This window comes from Zea mays, chromosome 1 (assembly GCF_902167145.1).
Source record: "Zea mays cultivar B73 chromosome 1, Zm-B73-REFERENCE-NAM-5.0, whole genome shotgun sequence".
Classification (NCBI taxonomy): Eukaryota; Viridiplantae; Streptophyta; class Magnoliopsida; order Poales; family Poaceae; genus Zea; species Zea mays.
In genome coordinates this window covers 59985071-60006200 of record NC_050096.1, presented here as the reverse complement: position 1 = coordinate 60006200, position 21130 = coordinate 59985071, and the positions used below count along the sequence as shown (strand labels likewise).

General features: G+C 45.8%; 1 protein-coding gene and 1 pseudogene across 3 annotated transcripts; both read left to right on the top strand.

Annotated features, from left to right (window-relative positions):
• Window positions 1-201: 201 nt before the first annotated feature.
• On the top strand, window positions 202-1770 carry LOC100281890 (PCB2). Its single transcript, NM_001154810.3, has one exon. The coding sequence runs from the start codon at window positions 335-337 to the stop codon at window positions 1538-1540; it is 1206 nt and encodes a 401-aa protein (NP_001148282.2). The 5' UTR covers window positions 202-334; the 3' UTR covers window positions 1541-1770.
• A 615-nt stretch (window positions 1771-2385) lies between these two features.
• LOC100273629 (Phosphatidyl serine synthase pseudogene) lies at window positions 2386-5147 on the top strand (annotated as a pseudogene). 2 transcript variants are annotated; one of them, NR_158602.1, is made up of 3 exons: window positions 2386-3283; window positions 3521-3606; window positions 3767-5147. The product of NR_158602.1 is annotated as a Phosphatidyl serine synthase pseudogene, transcript variant 2 (transcript). The 2 variants fall into 2 exon arrangements; NR_158601.1 differs by lacking the exon at window positions 3521-3606 and having other exon boundaries at window positions 2465-3283; window positions 3767-4018.
• The last annotated feature ends 15983 nt before the right edge of the window (window positions 5148-21130 follow it).

Genomic DNA, 21130 nt, shown 5'->3' with positions numbered 1-21130 from the left:
TTACGCTTCTGAACGTTGGGCTCTGATGGGCTACGTTCTGTGGTGGGAATCTTTGACTGCGAACCGGCCCATGGACTGAGAAAGATTTGGGCCCAAAACCACAGTCCTCGTCTTCTGTCGGAAAAAAGATCGCAAATGAAACGACCCCGCAGCTGACGTGATGTGATCCATCTGTTGCCCTGCTCTGCTCACCGGATTCCCCCCGACCTCGCCACCGCCACAAACGCTGTCCAGCTCCTCGCACTCTGACACTCCCTCAATCTCCCTCCTTCCCGTCCACGTCGCTCGCCGTTCCGCCTCCCGCATTCCGTCCAACACCCCCGCCGCCACTACCATGGCGACCATCCTCCTATCCTCCCGCCTCCCAACCACCGGTACAGCCACGCCGTCGCCCACCCGCCCCGCTCCGCGGTTCCTCTCCTTCCCCGGGACCGCCATCCGACGCCGCGGCCGGGGCCCGCTCCTCGCCTCCTCCGCGGTCTCACCGCCCGCGCCGGCTTCGGCGGCGCAGCCCTACCGCGCGCTGCCGGCCTCGGAGACCACGGTCCTCGTCACGGGCGCCACGGGCTACATCGGCCGCTACGTCGTCCGGGAGCTCCTCCGCCGGGGCCACCGCGTGCTCGCCGTGGCGCGGTCCCGGAGCGGCATCCGCGGCCGCAACTCCCCCGATGATGTCGTCGCGGACCTCGCCCCCGCCCAGGTCGTCTTCTCCGACGTCACCGACCCGGCCGCGCTGCTCGCGGACCTCGCCCCGCACGGGCCCGTCCACGCCGCGGTCTGCTGCCTTGCCAGCCGCGGCGGCGGCGTGCAGGACTCGTGGCGCGTCGACTACCGCGCCACGCTGCACACGCTCCAGGCCGCGCGCGGGCTCGGGGCCGCCCACTTCGTGCTTCTCTCCGCCATCTGCGTCCAGAAGCCGCTCCTCGAGTTCCAACGCGCCAAGCTCAAGTTCGAGGAGGAGCTGGCCGCGGAGGCCGCGCGGGACCCCTCCTTCACCTACAGCGTCGTGCGCCCCACGGCGTTCTTCAAGAGCCTCGGCGGCCAGGTCGACATCGTCAAGAACGGCCAACCGTACGTCATGTTCGGCGACGGCAAGCTCTGCGCTTGCAAGCCCATCAGCGAGGAGGACCTCGCCGCCTTCATCGCCGACTGCATATACGACCAGGACAAGGCCAACAAGGTGCTGCCCATTGGCGGGCCGGGGAAGGCGCTCACGCCGCTGGAGCAGGGGGAGATGCTGTTTCGGCTGCTCGGGCGCGAGCCCAAGTTCATCAAGGTGCCCATACAGATCATGGACGCCGTTATCTGGGTGCTCGATGGATTGGCCAAGCTGTTCCCGGGGTTGGAGGACGCCGCCGAGTTCGGCAAGATTGGCAGGTACTATGCCTCGGAGAGCATGCTGTTGCTGGACCCGGAGACCGGGGAGTACAGCGACGAGAAGACGCCCAGCTACGGCAAGGACACGCTCGAGCAGTTCTTCCAAAGAGTGATAAGGGAAGGGATGGCGGGGCAGGAGCTTGGCGAGCAGACCATCTTCTAGGCCTTCTCCATTACCAGTTTCCGGGAGAAAGAAACTTGTAGTAGATTATATGCCGACAATGTACTTGTAGAGATGTGAGCTTTTTGACTTGCTGATGATGTAAACACGACTCGCGATTCAATCATACCAAAGTATGATGATTGTCTAATTTGGAGGAAGAGAAATGTTTTGACTTGTTGCTTCAAAGAAGCTGATATCTTGTCTGCACATAATACATGTTTTCGCCCACAGTTTCTTAAGAGAGAAACCGAGAGTCTCTCGCAAATATGCAGAGTCTCTCACGGTGGTGTTGGTGTACATATATAGGAGTTGTTTCTAAGAGTTCTACATAAATACAATATGGATTTAAACTAGATTCTTGTTTATCTCGAAGCATCTCAAAGGGATTAGCTAAATGACTTGTCGAACCAAATTTTAGCTTTCCAAATTGACCCGTCTCTAGCTAAACTTGGCTAGCCACTCCGGCTAACCAAACTAACTTGCCTATTCGAGAGTCTGTTGAAATGCTACATATTTTAATACATAAATAAAGAGTCAAATAAAGATTTAAAAATAAAGTCCGTTGGAGATGCTATCATAAACGAAACATCTATTTAGTTACAACTCTTCATAATATCTCAACAGCCTCCCTTAATCTTCACCTTCTCTAATCTAGATTATACTTAGAATTTTCTATTAATCTTACATGTAAAGCTTCAGTAAATCCATCGACCACTTAATCATTTGAGAAAAAATCAATATCAACCATTCTTTTAAAAACTCTTTCTAAAAAAATGATAATCTCTACTACTATTATGTGAGCACTGTAGGCGTCCATCTCGCGGTGCACACGTTCTGCCGCTCCGCGCACGCCCGCGGCCGAACGCTCCCCGCACCTTCATCCTCCGCGCAGCCACGCATCCACAGCCGTGATTCCCGCCGCCCCGCCGCGCTCACCTTCCAGCCCGCGGCCGAACGCTCCCCCGCACCTTCCATCCTCCGCGCAGCCACGCATCCCGCAGCCGCGATTCCCGCCACGCTCACCTTCCATCCCCGCGCTCTCCCATCGACGTCGATGCTCATCCTCCGCGCAGCCACAGCCGCGATTCCCGCCGCCCCGCCGCGCTCACCTACCAGCCCCGCCGCGGATCCCTGATGTTGAGATCTGGGAGCTGAAGCTGAAGATCTCGCGGATGCGGGTGCGGCTGACGGAGCTGGAGCGGGAGCAGGGGCTAATGAAGCAGCAGGGGAGGATGCGCGGCGGGGACGGCGGCGGCGGCGAGCACGACCGCGCCTTCCTTGCGTCGCTCTCGAGGGGCATCGGCAGCATCACCATGTTCGGCGGGCCCGCGGCGGCCGACAGACGGCGCAAGAATTGTGGCGGCCGGAGCTCCCAGTGCTCCGACGGCAAGGCCCGCAGGCGGCAGAAGGCATCCTTCCCTATGACTGATGCTTCGCTGCTAGCGTCGACAGTGGAGGCGCGGCAGGCGGTGATCGTGGATGGATGCGGTCTCAGCGTCTGGAGGATCGGTCGGAGCTAAGCAGGGACGGTGGGTGCTGACAGCTGAGTGATACGTGTATTTCTAGGAAGATCAAGCCCAGAGCTGTCGCATAGCCAGAACTGCATCTACTTCCACGGCACCGTCAGCAAGGACAAGTTGGTCATCCAGCTCTCTAGGAAGATCAAGGACGGCATCTGAAGACTGAAGTACTTTGAAGTTTGATGAACAACAAGGACATCCTCACGCACAAGTTTGATGAACAGTAAGTACTCTAAAATACTCAACCCTGTTTTAATTTCTGGTGATACGTGTATTTCTTAAAGGCTGGTTATGCGATCATTTTTTGTCCAGCAGCAGTAATCAACAAAGTTATATCAGCTGCTTCGTTGCAAAGCAATCAACAACTTTTACTTTTCCTCTTTAATTTTAGCTTCTCAACCGTTCAGTAACTGCATAATGTAAAAAACACATAAAATACATTTTGCTTGCATGAATGCAGAGGGAGTTGCCGACCTTTCTCTAGGTTCCTGCCTGATGACTCATTTCTCCAGTTCTTTGATTTCACCACAAATTCGAAGGTTCAAGGTTGGTTTAGCCGTGTTGATTAGCTCTTACTTGAGCAACACATGGAGCACCTAAACATTAGCAACTAGAGAATTCAGTGTGAATTTGTATTAGAATTAGAATTTGAACGCAACCTGTGCAGACTAGCAGTCTGGTCTTACTCTATTAGCTTGGCTTGCAGGTCAACAAAATTCTTGAGCCAGTTCACTCCAACCCAATGGGACAAGGATCAGTGGTATCCTTTCATGGGGCCACTGCGGTCCATCCAAGTGTTGTTCATTTGTGTTGTCTTCGTGATCGTGGAGATCAACACATTCTTCCTTAAGCTTACGTCCTTATTGCCGAGTTCCTCAAAAGGACTAAGTCGTTACTGTGGTTCAGTCTCTACTTGAATGATATTAGTGACAAGGTAAAACTATTCCTTTATTGTTAATTATTTTCTATATGCATGATGGCAGTAACTAAAATATTGGATTGTGTTGGACATACAACAAGTTCTAGAAGCCATTAGCTAACCACATAATCATTGACCTTAACCCAGTGACCATTTAACAACGTATATAATATAAATTTACATTAGATGCTTTATTTTTGCAGTGTAGACCTATTGCACATATAAGTGCTCCTTAGAACTTAGGCTGTTATTTTCAGTCTCATTATTCCATTCTTTACTAAAGAATTGTACATCAAACAAATTTATGTAGTACATATATTGCAGAGGTCCTCAAAATCTACACCAAGTTATGTCAGGGACTATATCTCCACTCAACTCATTTTAACGTTGTACATTTCAATCAAATCCAAATACATGTGAAATAAATAATAATAGAAGCATATAGAAACCGATATACCTTATTTACTCATAACACAATATTAGGTCTAGTTAAGTATTACAAAGCTCCTACTACACGTCTATAACTTATGGCGTTATTTGGCCTTAGAGGATATCCTTCGTAATGTGATAACTTATCGCTTATTGAAAGTGGTGTGGCGACGTGACGGGTTTACAATCTGCCACCCCAACTTGTTTACGATGTTCAAAAGCATAATTTTCTTGAGTAAGTGTTAATTTTATACCAACAAAATAGTAAATATCTCATAAGTCCTTGAGAGCAAATCCTTTTCATGAGTCTCGCAACAAAGTTGTGGTGGTGTTCTTTGATGAAATAGTAACAACAATATCATCCATATATACCAACACAAAAATCGTTATATTGTTCTTGTTATAAAAGAATAAGGATATATTTACCTTTGATGCATGGAAGAGATTAGTTTATTACTTAGCCGAGAGAGCCATGCTCTAGAGGCTTGTTTCAAATCATGTATTTCTTTATCAAGTTTGCAAACATGTACAGATCATGACAGATCTTGATAGTCACGAGGTTGCTCTATTTGGACCTCTTCTTCTAGATACGCATGTATGAATGCATTTTGTACATCAAGTTCACGCTAGCTCCAACGTCTTGATACAGAAACAGATAGAAAATATGAACAGTAGACATTTTAACAATCGGACTGAATGTGTTATTATAATCAATGTTATATTTTTGTTTAAAACATTTCACCACTAGTCTAGCTTTATATCGATCCAAACTATGATCTTGCTTCAGTTTATTTTTTATAAAGCCACTTGCATCTAGCGATATTATGACCTTTCATAAGATGGATTGAATAACATTTCTTATTTTTAATGATTTTCAAGTCTATTATAGTTTTCCAATCTTTAGTTGCTAATGCTTCAACAACTGAATTAGGTTTCCCAATTTTTCTAGTAAAAAACAGTTAGGATTGTATTGTGTGGTGTCATCCTTGTAAATCCTAGATTGCACGATACCACGTTGAATCCTTTCAATACGATGTTGAGCATCATCAACTCTGATTTCCACACTGGATGTTATAGAATATGAAGCCATAAAAGATTAGTTGTTTTATTGTGTATGGGATCCTTAGTTTGTGGTATGACTAGATTTGTAGCAGTCACTCTAGAATCCATAGTAGATGGTGTCGTAGAAGATCATGTCCCCGTCGTGTGCATAGAAAACGAAGGCAAGTCGCACACACACGTCATTCGTGACTAACGTAAGTCCTAGAGATGATATGGAGGCGGGTTGCACATGAGAGTTTTTCGCATCAAGACGAGGCACGGGGACGTAGACTTGGTACATGCATCGATTCTAGTGCTATCAGCACTAGATTTGGTATCAAATTCTTCTTGGGTTCTATGTAATTTTCACTTGTACAAGTGTTCCTTCCTCAACTTCTATAGCTTCGTTTTGTACTTATAGTTCTTCCTGATTTACATGCTCAAAAATAAAATTACTAATTTTATGTGAATAATCACTGAAAGGATCATGATGCCCAAGAGGGGGGGTGAATTGGGCTTTTCTAAAAATCAACACTAATTAAAACCTAAGCAAGAGCTAAGCAAGAGCCCAACTTCACCCCAACAACTAGCACTCAGAATATAATACTAGAAATGCAACAATGCTAAGATAATACTTCAAATACTTGCTAAACAAATACACAATGTAAAGTGCTTGAATTAAGTGCGGAATGTAAAGCAAGGTTTAGAAGACTCCTCCAATTTTTCCCGAGGTATCGAAGAGTCGGCACTCTCCACTAGTCCTCGTTGGAGCACCCGCGCAAGGGTATCGCTCCCCCTTGGTCCTCGCAAGAACCAAGTGCTCACTACGAGATGATCCTTTGCCACTCCGGCGCGGTGGATCCCTCGAGACCGCTTACAAACTTGAGTCGGGTCACCAACAAGATCTTCACGGTGATCACCGAGCTCCCAACGCCACCAAGCCGTATAGGTGATGACGATCACCAAGAGTAACAAGCCGTAGACTTTCGCTTGACCAAGAGAAGCCTAATGCAAGTGGTGTGTGCTCTAGGTGGCTCTCACTAGCGCTAATGAGGAACAAACGCGGATTAAGATTCTCTAATCTCCTCACTAGGCTTTTGGTGCTTGCAATGCTCTAGCAATGTGCTGGAATAAATGTGGAGTGCAAGACATTGAATATGGTGGGTGGAAGGGGTATAAATAGCCCTCACCCACCAACTAGCCGTTACATGCAACTTTCTACGCATTGGCGCACCGGATAGTCCGGTGCGCCACCGGTGCGCCAACGGTCGTTTCCAACGGCTAGTTCTGACAGCTAGCCGTTGGACTCATGGCACACCGGACAGTGAACAGTCACTGTCCGGTGCACACCGGACAGTCCGGTGCGATGTCCGGTGTGCCACTAAAATTCAACTCTGAAACAGACGCTCTCGGGTTTTCTATGGAGGAAGCTTCTTCCTCGGACCAGCCTGGTCCCACCTGGCAGAGGGTGCACCGGACAGTCCGGTGCCCCCAGGGACAGAAACCCTACTTCTTGTTTTTCAGCTAATTTTCAAATCGGTTTTCGTTCTAACTTGTGAGTGAGTTCTAGAGTGACACCTAGCACTGTATGTGAGTGTGATTGTGCACCAACACTACACTAGAACTCTCTTGGTCAAACTACTCATCGACAACCCCTCTTTATAGTACGGCTAAAAGAGAATAAAAGACCTAACTAAATCGCGAGTGTCCACATCTCCTTGACACTCGGACTCCGTAGACCTTTGCCTTTTGTTTCGTCGTTTTAGCCGTCGCTTTGAGTTCTTATCTCCGGGACTGTTTTCACCGTTGTAGTACTTCTACCTGTCATGCGACCTAACTTATCATTTGTCTCTGCAAAACACACGTTAGTCACATATAATATTAGGTTGTCATTAATCACTAAAACCAACCAGGGGCCTAGATGCTTTCAATCTCCCCCTTTTTGGTGATTGATGACAACCCTACAAGTTTTGTGAGAGTAGTTTGTTTTGAAGTTTCTGTCAATAGAAAGGATGGTTAGTTATACTCAGTAATCTTTGACAGAAAGAACGTGTACCATAATAATAAGAGTGAGCGCATACACATCATAAGATTCTTGTTCATATAAAAGTGAAGTTAAACCAATGAATCAAGAACTAGAAGACTGGTGATAAAATATAAGGTGAAAACATAATACACACAGTCAATCATAAGCAACGACAGTATATATCGAGTTTGTGAGCCAAAAACATCAAGCTAGTACAGAGAGTAGCAAGCACATATATTAAATCAAAATGACTCTCTACTAACTCTCTAACTCCCCCTAGCTCTCACAACTCATATCTCTCCCCCTTTGGCGTCAAACACCAAAAGGGTACCCGAACCTAAACATCTGAAGCAGGAGGAGGCGGCGGGGGCGCATCCGGTCGCGGTCGAGGTAGCAGAGCGAACGCCGGCGGAGGGTCAGAGTCAGTCTCGGATCCAGGATCTGCGGTAGAAGCTGGAGCTGGTACTGACTCGGACTGAGGCCGCGCTGCAGGAGCTGCCGGAACAGAAGTGGTCACAGATACTGCCACAGCAGTAGTGGTAACAGCAGATGCTGGTGGCACTGGTGGCTGCGGGCAGACAGAGCTGAGAACCGGAGAGGTGAACGCCAAAGTGACCGGCCGGAGCGGAGAAGTACCAACAGGGGGTCCTGACAAAATCGATGGCACAACTGGAGCGTGAAGCGGAGGAGGTGGAGCAGACTGAACTGGAGGAACTGAGACACCAGACTGCTGTAGCATAAGAGCCATGAATGCCCTGCTCTCAGCCCGATCCTGAAGTAGCTGCTGCTGAAGCGCATCCTGCCTGTCCTGCATGTTCTGAAACATCGAGAGCATCCTCTCGGATAACCGGGCCTGCTCGGCTGCCAGGTGAGCCTGCTGCTGAGTGATAGACTGGAGAATCGAAGCAAGAGCAGGGTCCATAGCCTGAGGGGTAGCAGGGGCAGCACTAGAACTCCCAGCCTCATGATCATGTGAGCGTGGAGGCATAGGAGGCGGAGGAGGAACCCCAAAATCATCATCATCATCATCATCATCATCAACTGCTGTAGCCTGAGTGTCGAACTGATGAAGAGCTGCATCCTCGGCCTGAGAGGCAAAAACAGGAGCAGAAGCTGGCACAGGAGTCTCAGGAGCAGAAGCTGGCACAGGAGTCTCAGGCGCAGGACGGTAGGATCCAAAAACGAGGCGTGAGGCCTCAAGTGTGCCCTGAAACCGAGGAGGCTGAATCAGCTGCGCAAAGATGTGGCACAAGTAGTGAGCATAGGGCAACTGCCGACGAGCACGAATCCCATCCAAAACGGTGTCCTCGATCTCACAAATAAGGAAGTCCACGACGTCGAACTCAGAGTGAGAGACCAGGGCACCAAGGAGCCAAAGTTGAATATGTGTGGTAGCCTCCCTGTATCCCATCCTCGGCAGAAGAGTCCGTCTGATAAGCTCATATAAATACTTGGCTGCTGTAGTAAAATCTGCCGATGAACGTCGCGACCCATCTGTGAAGGGCGAGCGGAACAGAGCTGCGACGTGAGCTGTACCCGGAGCCACACCGCCGTGAGGGCGACGAGGAGGGTCAGAAGTGCCGTAGCAGAGGCTGTGAAGACGAGTCGTCGACTCGGGGAATCCAAAGAGCTGGCGGATCTGACTGGCAGTAATGGTGACATCCTCTCGCTCAAAACGAAACCGCATCCAGTGATGATCCGGGTCTATCCATACAGAGGCGTAGAAGACTCGTACCCACTCCTCAACATACCTGCCGCTGGTAGTCAAAAGGGTCAGAAGGCCAGGCAGATATGTGAGGTGCGCCTCAGAGTCAGCACCGGCTGCAAGCAGAAAGGCTGGAAGATCCAAAAGCCGGTGCACTCGCAGAGCTATCTGAGCAGACATCTGAGCTCTGAAAAACGACTCCTGAATATGTGTGCTGAATAGGTCAACTACTGCAGAGTCCCTCTGAGCTGGTAACCAAGACTCCACGGGTACGTATCTGAACCTACGTACCCGTGCCGCTGTAGCACGCTGAAGGTCAAATAGTATAGGATCCGCAGCAAGTGGTTGTACCTCAGTCTCATCACGCTCCCGGAAACGAGGTGGAGGGACAGGAGGAGCTGTAGCGGGAGCGGGAGGAGGAGCAGTGGAAGCTGGCGTAGTGGAGGTAGCGGGTATGGCTGTGGTGGTGGATGGCGCAATAGGGGTGACGGGAGCAGGCAGAGTGGGTGGTGGAGTGGAAGCAGTGGTGTGAGAGGAGGAGCGAGGCCGGGAGGCGAGACGACGAACACGGTATGCAATCTGATCTGACGGAGTCTGCGGCTGATCTCCAAGCTCGGCCTGCGCAGCGGCTGCTGCTGCTGCTGCTGCACGGGCTGCTCTATCCGTACGCCGCTTCTTGCGGCCTTCCTGCTGCTCCAAGTAAACTGTCTTGCCCTTGACCTGCCTGAAGGGGCGACGAGGATCCTCATCATCGCCTCCCCCTGGCGCCGACACATTCTTCGTGCGCGGCATCCTGAACTGATGTCTGCAAATGAGAGAGAGTGACTAAGCACAGAGCGAAAATGTCCGATAGATTAGCAAAGGATGAGATGACTACCTGGAAAGCTCACACGAGAGGTGACGATCCAGGCAGGACGGGAGACGGCACACGGGCAATCAAGGTCACTGAAATGACAGAAGAGGTGAGCACGTATTAGTCACATAGTCATAAGTATATGAAATGTGAATAAATACATACACAGAGATATATGGCACAGAAAACACGAGACGAGACGATCGATAAGTCAAACGGCGTGAAAACGACGTTTGAACGATAAATAGTGCCATAGGAGGTTTGGAATTTGAATTGAGGCACAAAACGACAGGGAATTGAGCCGATACTTCACGAATAGGTTTATATAGGTGAATATGAGTGAAGTGTGTGCTTGGTTTGAATTTAGGCGAAGAAAAATAGATTTGGGCACTCGGCTCGAAAGCGATCGCTCAAAACGGGGAATTGAGTGAAATTGAAGCCAGGAATCTCGGATTGGCGTGAAATTTGGCAAATATGTTACTGGAAGTGTTGCGAAGGTGCCTGAAAAATTTGGGTTCAATTGGAGCATTTTTGGCTGGTTTGGGCATTTCACCGAGCACGTGGAGGGCGAGGAATTAGGGTTATAGGGAAATGGCCATTGGAGGTATGAAAACCCTCCCGAAGGAGCTAGAAACCTGCAGGTATACTCAATGGGGACAATTGAACACATTTCACCATTTGGATTTACTGGATTTGACAGGAATTGGAAAATTTCACAAAAGGGGTGGCACAGCCTCTCACAGCTAGAGGAATGGATTGAATAGACAGAGGGAGAGAGCTGCTTACCGAGCGAGGGAGAGGCACCAGCGCAGGCACAGGGCGCCGGAGGATCGCCGCCGGGGAGAGATGGTCGCCGGCAAGGGGAGAAATCGCCAGGGACAGAGAGAGAGAGCGCTGGCGGGGAGAAGAAATGAGCCTCTGGCTCGGTCTCGGGCTGGAGGCCTTTTTTTTAAACGCGATATGGGCGCACCGGACAGTCTACAGTGCATGTCCGGTGCACACCAGACAGCGCACAGTAGCTGTCCGGTGAACCACCGGACAGCGCACAGGAGAAAGGATTTTTAGCGCGCGGCTGCCGGTGCACCGGACATTGCACAGTGCAGTGTCCGGTGCACACCGGACTGTCCGGTGAGCCCAGACAGAGGGAAGATTGGAAAATTTTGAATTTTTCTATCTAACTTCCAACCAAACCAAATCCCAACTTATAATCACACAAAATAACACTTGTTGGGACAGGTATTGGCACCCTCATATACTTTTCAAAATATTTTGCCATAGGCTAGATAATTTTTAGAGAAAATAAGCAAATGGTGAAATTTGCATTTTGGCTTGCACTAGGGGTTTTCATGAGTGATTTGAGTTTTGAATACTCCCCCTAAGTGCAGTACCTCATGCATATTTCAAGAACCAACAATTGCATAACAAGTAAGAATTTAAGTGCTAAAAGCTTAAAACTAAGACTTGTCAAGTTTGACCCGAGTTAAGCTTTTTCACTCGCTTTGTTGGCGGTTATCTCAACTAGGTTAGACAAGCCCTAGATGCAATACAAGAAATTTAAACATGCAATGCAAGCTTGACAACACCATTTGACATTTTACATAAAATTTCTGAGATCAAGAATATTTAGTTCATTCCTCAACATGCAAAAGCGGGTCTTATCAAGTGGCTTAGTGAAAATATCCGCTAATTGATCTTCCGACCTCACTCCTTCTAGAATGATATCTCCTTTAGCAACATGATCTCTAAGGAAGTGATGACGGATATCAATGTGCTTGGTGCGAGAGTGTTGTACAGGATTATTAGCAATTTTAACAGTACTCTCATTATCACACAACAAAGGTACCTTTTCTAGAACTACGCCATAGTCTAGAAGAGTTTGTTTCATATACAAAATTTGTGTGCAACAAGCACCTGCGGCAATGTATTCCGCTTCGGCAGTTGACAAGGCAACACTATTTTGCTTTTTGGATGTCCATGAAACTAGTGATCTACCAAGCAGATGGCATCCCCCAGAAGTACTTTTCCTATCAATTTTGCAACCGGCATAATCCGAATCGGAATAGCCAATTAAATCAAAAGTAGCTCATTTGGGATACCACAGACCAACGCTTGTGGTGTGCCTGAGATACCTAAGAATTCTCTTAACAGCGCGAAGATGAGCTTTCTTAGGATTAGATTGAAATCTAGCACACATGCAGACACTAAACATAATATCGGGCCTAGATGCGATAAGGTACAATAAACTACCAATCATAGAACGGTAGAGAGTTTGATTAACCGGGTTACCTCCCTCATCTAAGTCGAGATGTCCATTTGTAGGCATGGGGGTCTTGATTGGTTTGCACTTCTCCATGTTGAACCTTTTCAACAAGTCTTTGGTATACTTCTCTTGTGAGAGAAAGTTACCATCTTTCATTTGCTTGACTTGAAAGCCGAGGAAGTACGTTAGCTCACCAATCATTGACATCTCGAACTCCTTCGACATCAACTCACCAAATTCCTTGCAATGATAGTCATTTGTCGAGCCAAAGATTATATCATCAACATATACTTGACAAATGAAAATATCACCGTTATGTTTCTTTGTGAAAAGAGTTGTGTCGACGGTCCCGATCTTGAAGCCCTTTTCGATGAGGAAGTCGCGAAGGCGCTCATACCAAGCCCTTGGAGCTTGCTTTAGCCCATATAGCGCCTTGGACAACCTGTAAGCATGGTTAGGATATCTAGGGTCTTCAAATCCAGGTGGTTGCTCAACATATACAAGTTCATTTATGAAGCCATTTAAAAATGCACTTTTTACATCCATTTGAAAAAGTTTTATATCATAGCATGATGCATATGCAAGTAGGATACGGATGGCTTCCAGTCGAGCAACCGGTGCAAAGGTCTCTCCAAAATCTAAGCCTTCAACTTGAGAGAATCCCTTTGCAACAAGTCTTGCCTTGTTTCTTACAATCACACCTTGATCATCCTGTTTGTTTCTGAACACCCACTTTGTTCCAATGATTCTTGCATCTTGTGGGGGCTTCTCCAGGGTCCAAACTTCGTTACGGGTGAAGTTGTTAAGTTCTTCATGTATGGCATTCACCCAGTCCGGATCCTGTAGCGCCTCATCTATACAAGTAGGCTCAACACAAGAAACAAAGGAGTGATGTTCAATAAAAGAAGCATGTCTATATGATCGAGTAATAACCCCTTGTGAAGGACTCCCGATGATTTGGTTTTGAGGATGAGCTTGAAGTAGTGATGAGTTTCTCCTGTCAACCACTTGGGAAGAAGATCCTGGAGCATCAACATCTTCGGCTTGTATCCTTGCTTGTTCATGAGAGACAAATGTATCTTCATTTGCATGCCTCTCATCTTTTTCATCATCTTGTGGTACATTTGATGAAGAAGGCATGTCAATGATTTGCACCTCTTCTTCATCTTCTTTTGGTTTGATAGCTCCAATAGGCATGTTCTTCATTGCTTCCCTAAGTGGCTCATCACCTACATCATCAAGATTTTCAAGTGCTCCTTGGGAGCCATTAGTCTCATCAAATTCCACATCATATGTTTCTTCTACCACACCAGTGGTATGGTTGAATACTCGATATGCTTTGGACTTTAATGAATAACCCAAAAGAAAACCAATATCACAACGTCTTTGAAACTTCCCTAGGTGATGGCGTTTCTTGTAGATGTAGCATTTGCACCCAAACACCCGGAAGAAGGAGACGTCTGGCTTTTTCCCATTTAGCAGTTCATAAGGAGTCTTCGCAAGTAGCCGGTGAGGAAATAGCATGTTTGATGCATAACAAGCAGTGTTGACAGCTTCGGCCCAAAACCTCTCCGGTGTGTTATACTCATCAATCATGGTTCTTGCAAGAGTGATCAAGGTCCTATTCTTCCTTTCAACAACTCCATTTTGTTGAGGTGTGTATGTTGCAGATACTTCATGCTTGATCCCAATTTCATCACAGTACTCATGAATGTTGGTGTTGTCAAATTCTTTGCCATTGTCACTTCTAATTTTCTTGATCTTGCAATCAAATTCATTTTGTGCTTTCTTGGCAAACTTCTTAAATATAGATGCAACTTCAGATTTGTCATGGAGAAAGAACACCCAAGTGTATCTTGAGAAGTCATCAACAATCACTAGACAGTAGAGGTTGCCACCGGCACTTACATAATTTGTAGGTCCAAATAAATCAATATGAAGTAGTTCCAGTGGCCTTGATGTTGACATGAAAGCTTTAGTAGGATGTGTATTAGCAACTTGCTTTCCAGCTTGACATGCACTGCATGGCTTGTCTTTTTCAAACACCACATCCTTTAATCCTCTAACCATATCTTTCTTTAATACCTTCTTGAGTGTGCTCATCCCAACATGTGCAAGCCTCCTATGCCAGAGCCATCCAAGTGAAGCTTTGGTGAAGAGGCAAGTTCTTAAGTCTGCATCTTCTGAAGTGAAATCCACTAAGTAGAGGTTGTTGTACCTAAAGCCTTTGAACACCATTGATTCATCATCCATCTTTGTTACAATAACTTCTGTTGGAGTGAATAAGCATTGAAGTCCAAGATCACAGAGTTGACCCACTGATAATAAATTGAAGCTCAAAGGTGCAACTAAGAGAACATTTGATATTGATAGATCATTTGAGATTGTCACCTTGCCAAGTCCTTGCACTTTTCCTTTTGAATTGTCTCCAAATGTGATTTTATCTTGACCATCAACATTTTCATCCAGTGAGGTGAACATCCGTGGGTTGCCTGTCATATGTTGTGTGCATCCACTGTCAATAACCCAATGACTCCCATCGGTCTTGTAGTTCACCTACATCCACAGACAATTCAAGCTTGAGTTTTGAGGGCCCTATATTGCATAGGACCAGTGACTCTCTCTCAATTAAGGACTTTGCCACCCAGATTTGTCTAGGTCTATTCTTGTTTGGTGGACCTAGGAATGTAACTTTAACCTTTCCATTTGCAACCTTTCTTAGAACATAATGAGCATTGAAAGCAAATGGTCTTGAGTGCTTAGGCAAGGGAGTTGGTGGTTTGGCTTTGCAGTTGTGGGCAAAATGACCTTCATTTCCACACTCAAAGCATTTGACTTGTGAGTCTGCTTTGGCTTGTATTGAGTGGTAGCTTTCTTTTGCACAAAAGCATTGTATCCAATACCACTCTTGTTGTTTTTCATAACAGTGTTCATAAGCAGCTCATTTTGGAGGTATTGACCCTTGTTGAACTTTTGCACACTTGTTGCAAGATGTTCATTTTCACTTTTTAGTTTCTTGACCTCATTTTTAAGCCTTTGATTATCCACTGCCAACTCATTGTTGAAATCATTGTTCTCAATAGCAACCTTTCCTCTAGTAGTTGCATCAGTCAAGTAATTCTTCAATTTTTGGTTGTCTAAAGTCAGGACTTCAACTTTTTCAGTCAATTCAGCATGTAGACTAGTTTGCTCTTCTTGACTCAAATCATCACATGAGGTTGCCACATCAAACTTAACAACAGGGTTAATAGTCTCATGTGTTTTGCAAGATAAAAGTTCATTTTCAACAAGAAGATTGTCATGATCAAATTTAATTTGAGTATAGTCTTCCTTGATCTTTACTAGTCTATTTTGCAACTCCCTATTAGCTTCATTTAATTTGTCATATTTTTCCTTAGCATCTTTTAGGGAGTTTGTGAGCTCATTTATAGTTGATGACATAGTTTTATTCTCTTCTTTTATTTCATCACTAGCCTTTATAACTATGTCATATTTGGCATTTAAAGATTCATTTTCATTTTTCAACCTATCACATTTAGCTTTTGACTTTCTAATGATTTGAGTATATTCTTTAAGCAAGTCAGCTAACTCATCATATGAAGGTGAAACAAATTCCTCATCACTATCACTATCACTATCATCAGCAATATTAATATCATTTTGTACCTTCCGTTCACCCCTAGCCATGAGGCATAGGTGAGAAGTTGATGATGGCGATGGTGGCGGTGAAGAGAAGTCCCCGGCGATGGCGGCAACTTTTTCATCATTCTCTTCTTCACTTGAAGAAGACCCACTTGATGATTCGATGTCGGTGAGCCAGTCGCCAACAATATATGCCTTTCCATTCTTCTTCTTGTGGAATCTCTTTTGCTTCCCATCCTTCCGCTTGAAGAATTTCTTTTCCTTCTTTTCATCATCGCTGTCATCTTCTTTCTTGCCTAACTTATTCTTCTTGGGCTTGTTGCATTGATGAGCAAGATGACCGAGCTCACCACAGTTGTAGCAGTCCATCTCAGAAATGGGCTTTCTTTTGTTGGAAAAGAATTTCTTCTTTCTTGAATCAAATTTGATGCCTTCTCTATTTAGCTTCTTCAACATCTTGGTGGTCTTCCTTACCATCAAGGCAATGTTTGCATCAAGGTCATCATCACTTGAGGATTCTTCCTCAACTTGTATTTTTGCTTTTCCTTTTCTTTCATGATTTGCTTTGAGAGCCAAATCCTTTCTTTTGGAAGATGATTCTTCTTTGTCGTTGATGTGCATGTACATTTCATGGGCATTGATCTTTCCCAAAATCTGTGTAGGTGTGGTAACTGAAAGATCCATTTGATGTAGCACAGTGACAATGTGTCCATATTTGTCTATTGGGAGGACACTGAGAATCTTCCTCACAACATCCGGTTGTGAGATTTGAGTAAGCTCCAATCCATTAACTTCCTCTACAAGAATATTGAGACGTGAGTACATAGCATTTGCATTTTCATTAGTAAGCATTTCAAAAGAATTTAACTTTCGCATGGCTATGTGATATCTCTCCTCACGCTCACTTCTAGTTCCTTCGTGTAGAGCACAAATGTCCATCCACAAATCATGAGCATTTTTATGATTTCTTACTCTATTGAACACATCTTTGCAAAGGCCTCTAAAAAGGGTGTTTTTGGCCTTAGCATTCCATTTCTCATAATTGAACTCATCACCTACAAGATTTGTGCGATCTCTAGGTTCGGGGAATCCTTGTGTGGCGGCTTTATAGACACCAATGTCTATAGCCTCTAAGTATGCTTCCATACGAATTTTCCAATAAGGAAAATCGTCACCATCAAAAACGGGAGGAGGTCCATCCCCACCGGACATCGTAACTCTAGCGGTTAAGCTAATCTATGAGCAACAAGGCTCCGATACCAATTGAAAGGATCACGATGCCCAAGAGGGGGGGGTGAATTGGGCTTTTCTAAAAATCAACACTAATTAAAACCTAAGAAAGAGCTAAGCAAGAGCCCAACTTCACCCCAACAACTAGCACTCAGAATATAATACTAGAAATGCAACAATGCTAAGACAATACTTCAAATACTTGCTAAACAAATACACAATGTAAAGTGCTTGAATTAAGTGCGGAATGTAAAGCAAGGTTTAGAAGACTCCTCCAATTTTTCCCGAGGTATCGAAGAGTCGGCACTCTCCACTAGTCCTCGTTGGAGCACCCGCGCAAGGGTATCGCTCCCCCTTGGTCCTCGCAAGAACCAAGTGCTCACTACGAGATGATCCTTTGCCACTCCGGCGCGGTGGATCCCTCGAGACCGCTTACAAACTTGAGTCGGGTCACCAACAAGATCTTCACGGTGATCACCGAGCTCCCAACGCCACCAAGCCGTATAGGTGATGCCGATCACCAAGAGTAACAAGCCGTAGACTTTCGCTTGACCAAGAGAAGCCTAATGCAAGTGGTGTGTGCTCTAGGTGGCTCTCACTAGCGCTAATGAGGAACAAACGCGGATTAAGATTCTCTAATCTCCTCACTAGGCTTTTGGTGCTTGCAATGCTCTAGCAATGTGCTGGAATAAATGTGGAGTGCAAGACATTGAATATGGTGGGTGAAAGGGGTATAAATAGCCCTCACCCACCAACTAGCCGTTACAGGCAACTTTCTGCGCATTGGCGCACCAGATAGTCCGGTGCGCCACCGGTGCGCCAACGGTCGTTTCCAACGGCTAGTTCTGACAGCTAGCCGTTGGACTCATGGCACACCGGACAGTGAACAGTCACTGTCCGGTGCACACCGGACAGTCCGGTGCGATGTTCGGTGCGCCACTAAAATTCAACTCTGAAACAGACGCTCTCGGGTTTTCTGTGGAGGAAGCTTCTTCCTCGGACCAGCCTGGTCCCACCTGGCAGAGGGTGCACCAGACAGTTCGGTGCACACCGGACAGTCCGGTGCCCCCAGAGACAGAAACCCTACTTCTTGTTTTTCAGCTAATTTTCAAATCGGTTTTCGTTCTAACTTGTGAGTGAGTTCTAGAGTGACACCTAGCACTGTATGTGAGTGTGATTGTGCACCAACACTACACTAGAACTCTCTTGGTCAAACTACTCATCGACAACCCCTCTTTATAGTACGGCTAAAAGAGAATTGTCACACCCGGTTTTGGAAGGTAAACCGAATGCGAACTATGTACGTGCCAGGATCAGAACTCACGTACACAGCGGTTACATAAATGAACATCAACGCACATTGCTCGAATGATAACATAAAAGAGTATTAACTTATTACATCACAGAGTCATAGACATCCACATAGTCATCAACTTAACTGATAAATCAAAGTGCTAGCGAAACGCAGTAAAGATAAGGCCTTCACAGGCAGCTGACTGGGGGTTGCCGCCAACCCACACCTAAAACTCGTCGTAGTCTTGAAACTCCTGGAAGTCTCCTTCCACGGCTTCACCTTCTCCTGAGCAGTGATTACAATGCGGACAACCTGGTGTTTGGTGGTAAAGCAAGGATGAGTACACATCAACGTACTCAGCAAATGTCCCGTTTGGCTGAAGTGGACTAGCTTTATGTGGGGTTAGGCTCAAGCAGTTGCTTTTAGTTGGTCAAGTATTTATTATTAGTAGGAGCCAAGTTTTATCATGAAACCCCAGTTATAATCCCAAAAAGTACTTCCTCAGAGAAGAAATACTAGGAAACATAATTAAAGTCACCATCGTTAACCATCATCATTAATATCATCACCTGAAGTGTATCCGGAGTATCTCTAATCAAAGAGGATCCCAAGGCTGCTCTTAACCGTGAGCACGGCTGATATACCAGTTTCACTACCCTCTGCAGAGGTCGCACACTTTACCCATGAGCCGTGATTCCCTCTCTAGCCCGGGCTTGCAAGACCCTTATTCACTCCCAAGGTGAATGGCCAGGGATTCACTACGAAGCCTTTACAAAGATTCCCTAGAGGTCATAGCTGCCCGTTAGGTTTCTCCAGTTTGATAAACACAGTACTTCTCCCCGCAGGAGGGCGACTAAAAAGCAAAACGAAAGAACCTCGGCACCCAGCCTCGGCAGAGCAAGCACTGTGCCTGGACCCCATTGACGGCACGACGGCGAAGCAACTACACTTCTAGTTCATCTAATTAATTAGCTAAGGGCACCCCATTCCACCCTCATGGTTGCACTGTTATCCCGGGTGGTCTCTCAACGAACAGGTCCTTACGGAGAGGTACTCAGGAAACAGCCTGAGCCCCCTAGAGTATCACAAGATCATCAACATCATCAGGATAACAGTATCATAAATAGTCTCATCATGTTCATTGATTAAGTTGAAGCAATAGCAGGACGCTAACCATGATAACCCAGAGGTAAACAAGGATAAGATAAATAGAAAACTAGTCAATCCTTAGGTTTCAATTGAGTAATGCGGGACAATAAATTATAAGTGAATGGGACATAATAGGTCAGAGGACACTTGCCTTCACCAAACAGATGCTCAGGATCTTCAGCCTCGTAGAACTCGAAAAGTTAGATCTCTTGGTCGCCGAAGCTTGACAGTCGATTCCTCGAAGCTCAGAAACGAATCGCGATCTAATCGCAACGCAAAATGAAGATGAACTAGTACAAGCAAATAAACATATATATGCATAAGAACATTACACCATACAAGATAAAGCATTAAAAAACATGTAGAATAAAATAGAGCTCGCTTCTACGGCCACACGAGGGAAAGAAACGTGTCGATCGAAGCTACGGCCGACAAGTTATCGCGTTTCCGCTAAACAAGTACTAGTTAAAACATTTGATTTGACGTGATTATATTAATCGACCTTTATTAAATAAAAACTACTACTTAGTTTCGATTAATCTTCTATTCTAATAGTTGTCAGATTAAACAAGTAATTAATTAATTAACACAAGTGATTATATGCGACACAGTTTAATTACGCCCACAGACAGAGCATGACGTGCGTGAGCGACGCGTGACACGCGAAACAGCACGCGCGATACGTGAAACAACACGAACGACACGCGAAACAGCACGAACGACGCGCGAACAATGCGACGACGACGAGCGCCACACGTGTGAACAGCGCACGCGACAGGCGAGAAATACTAAATAGGTGACACGTTTATACCAAATAAGTGTTAAATAAATAGAAAGTAGTTAAGTTAATATTGGTCATGTTAATACTTATTATAAAAGCCCAAGTTGAACACTACACATTTAATCTAATTAGAATATTAATCTAATAAATATTAGTCGAGTGAACCTTAAGTTAAGTATCTAAAATATATGACCTGACAAATTAACGTTATTAACATGAGGCCTTATAAGCGAAAAACAATTTATTATCACATGCAGACGTCGCGCGACACACGCGAATCGCGTGCGACAACACGTGCAAACGGCAGGCGCGACACTCGCGAACGACACGCGACGGCATGCGCGAAACAGCACTACGGTACGCGAGACAATGCACACGACAGCGCGCGATACGCGTGAGTCAACGCGACTACGCGCGAACAACACGATGACGCGCAAACGATGTCGTGCGCGAACAACAACCAACAAATAATTAATTAAAAGTATTTAAGCCGGTATTAATCAAGTAATTAACATTTATATTTATAAAAGTCCGAGTTAAAAACTACATCCTAGTTTTAATTAGAAGGTTGTTTTTGAATAACTATAGAATACCGAAAATATAGATAATTAATTAATCAATTAAACTTGCGACATGACTAGATAACATTACTACTACAAAATCGACGTTGCTATAGAGTTGACGCGACTGAAGCGAATAGAAACGAGTTTATGGCGTATTATATATTGAATAGCTAACAAT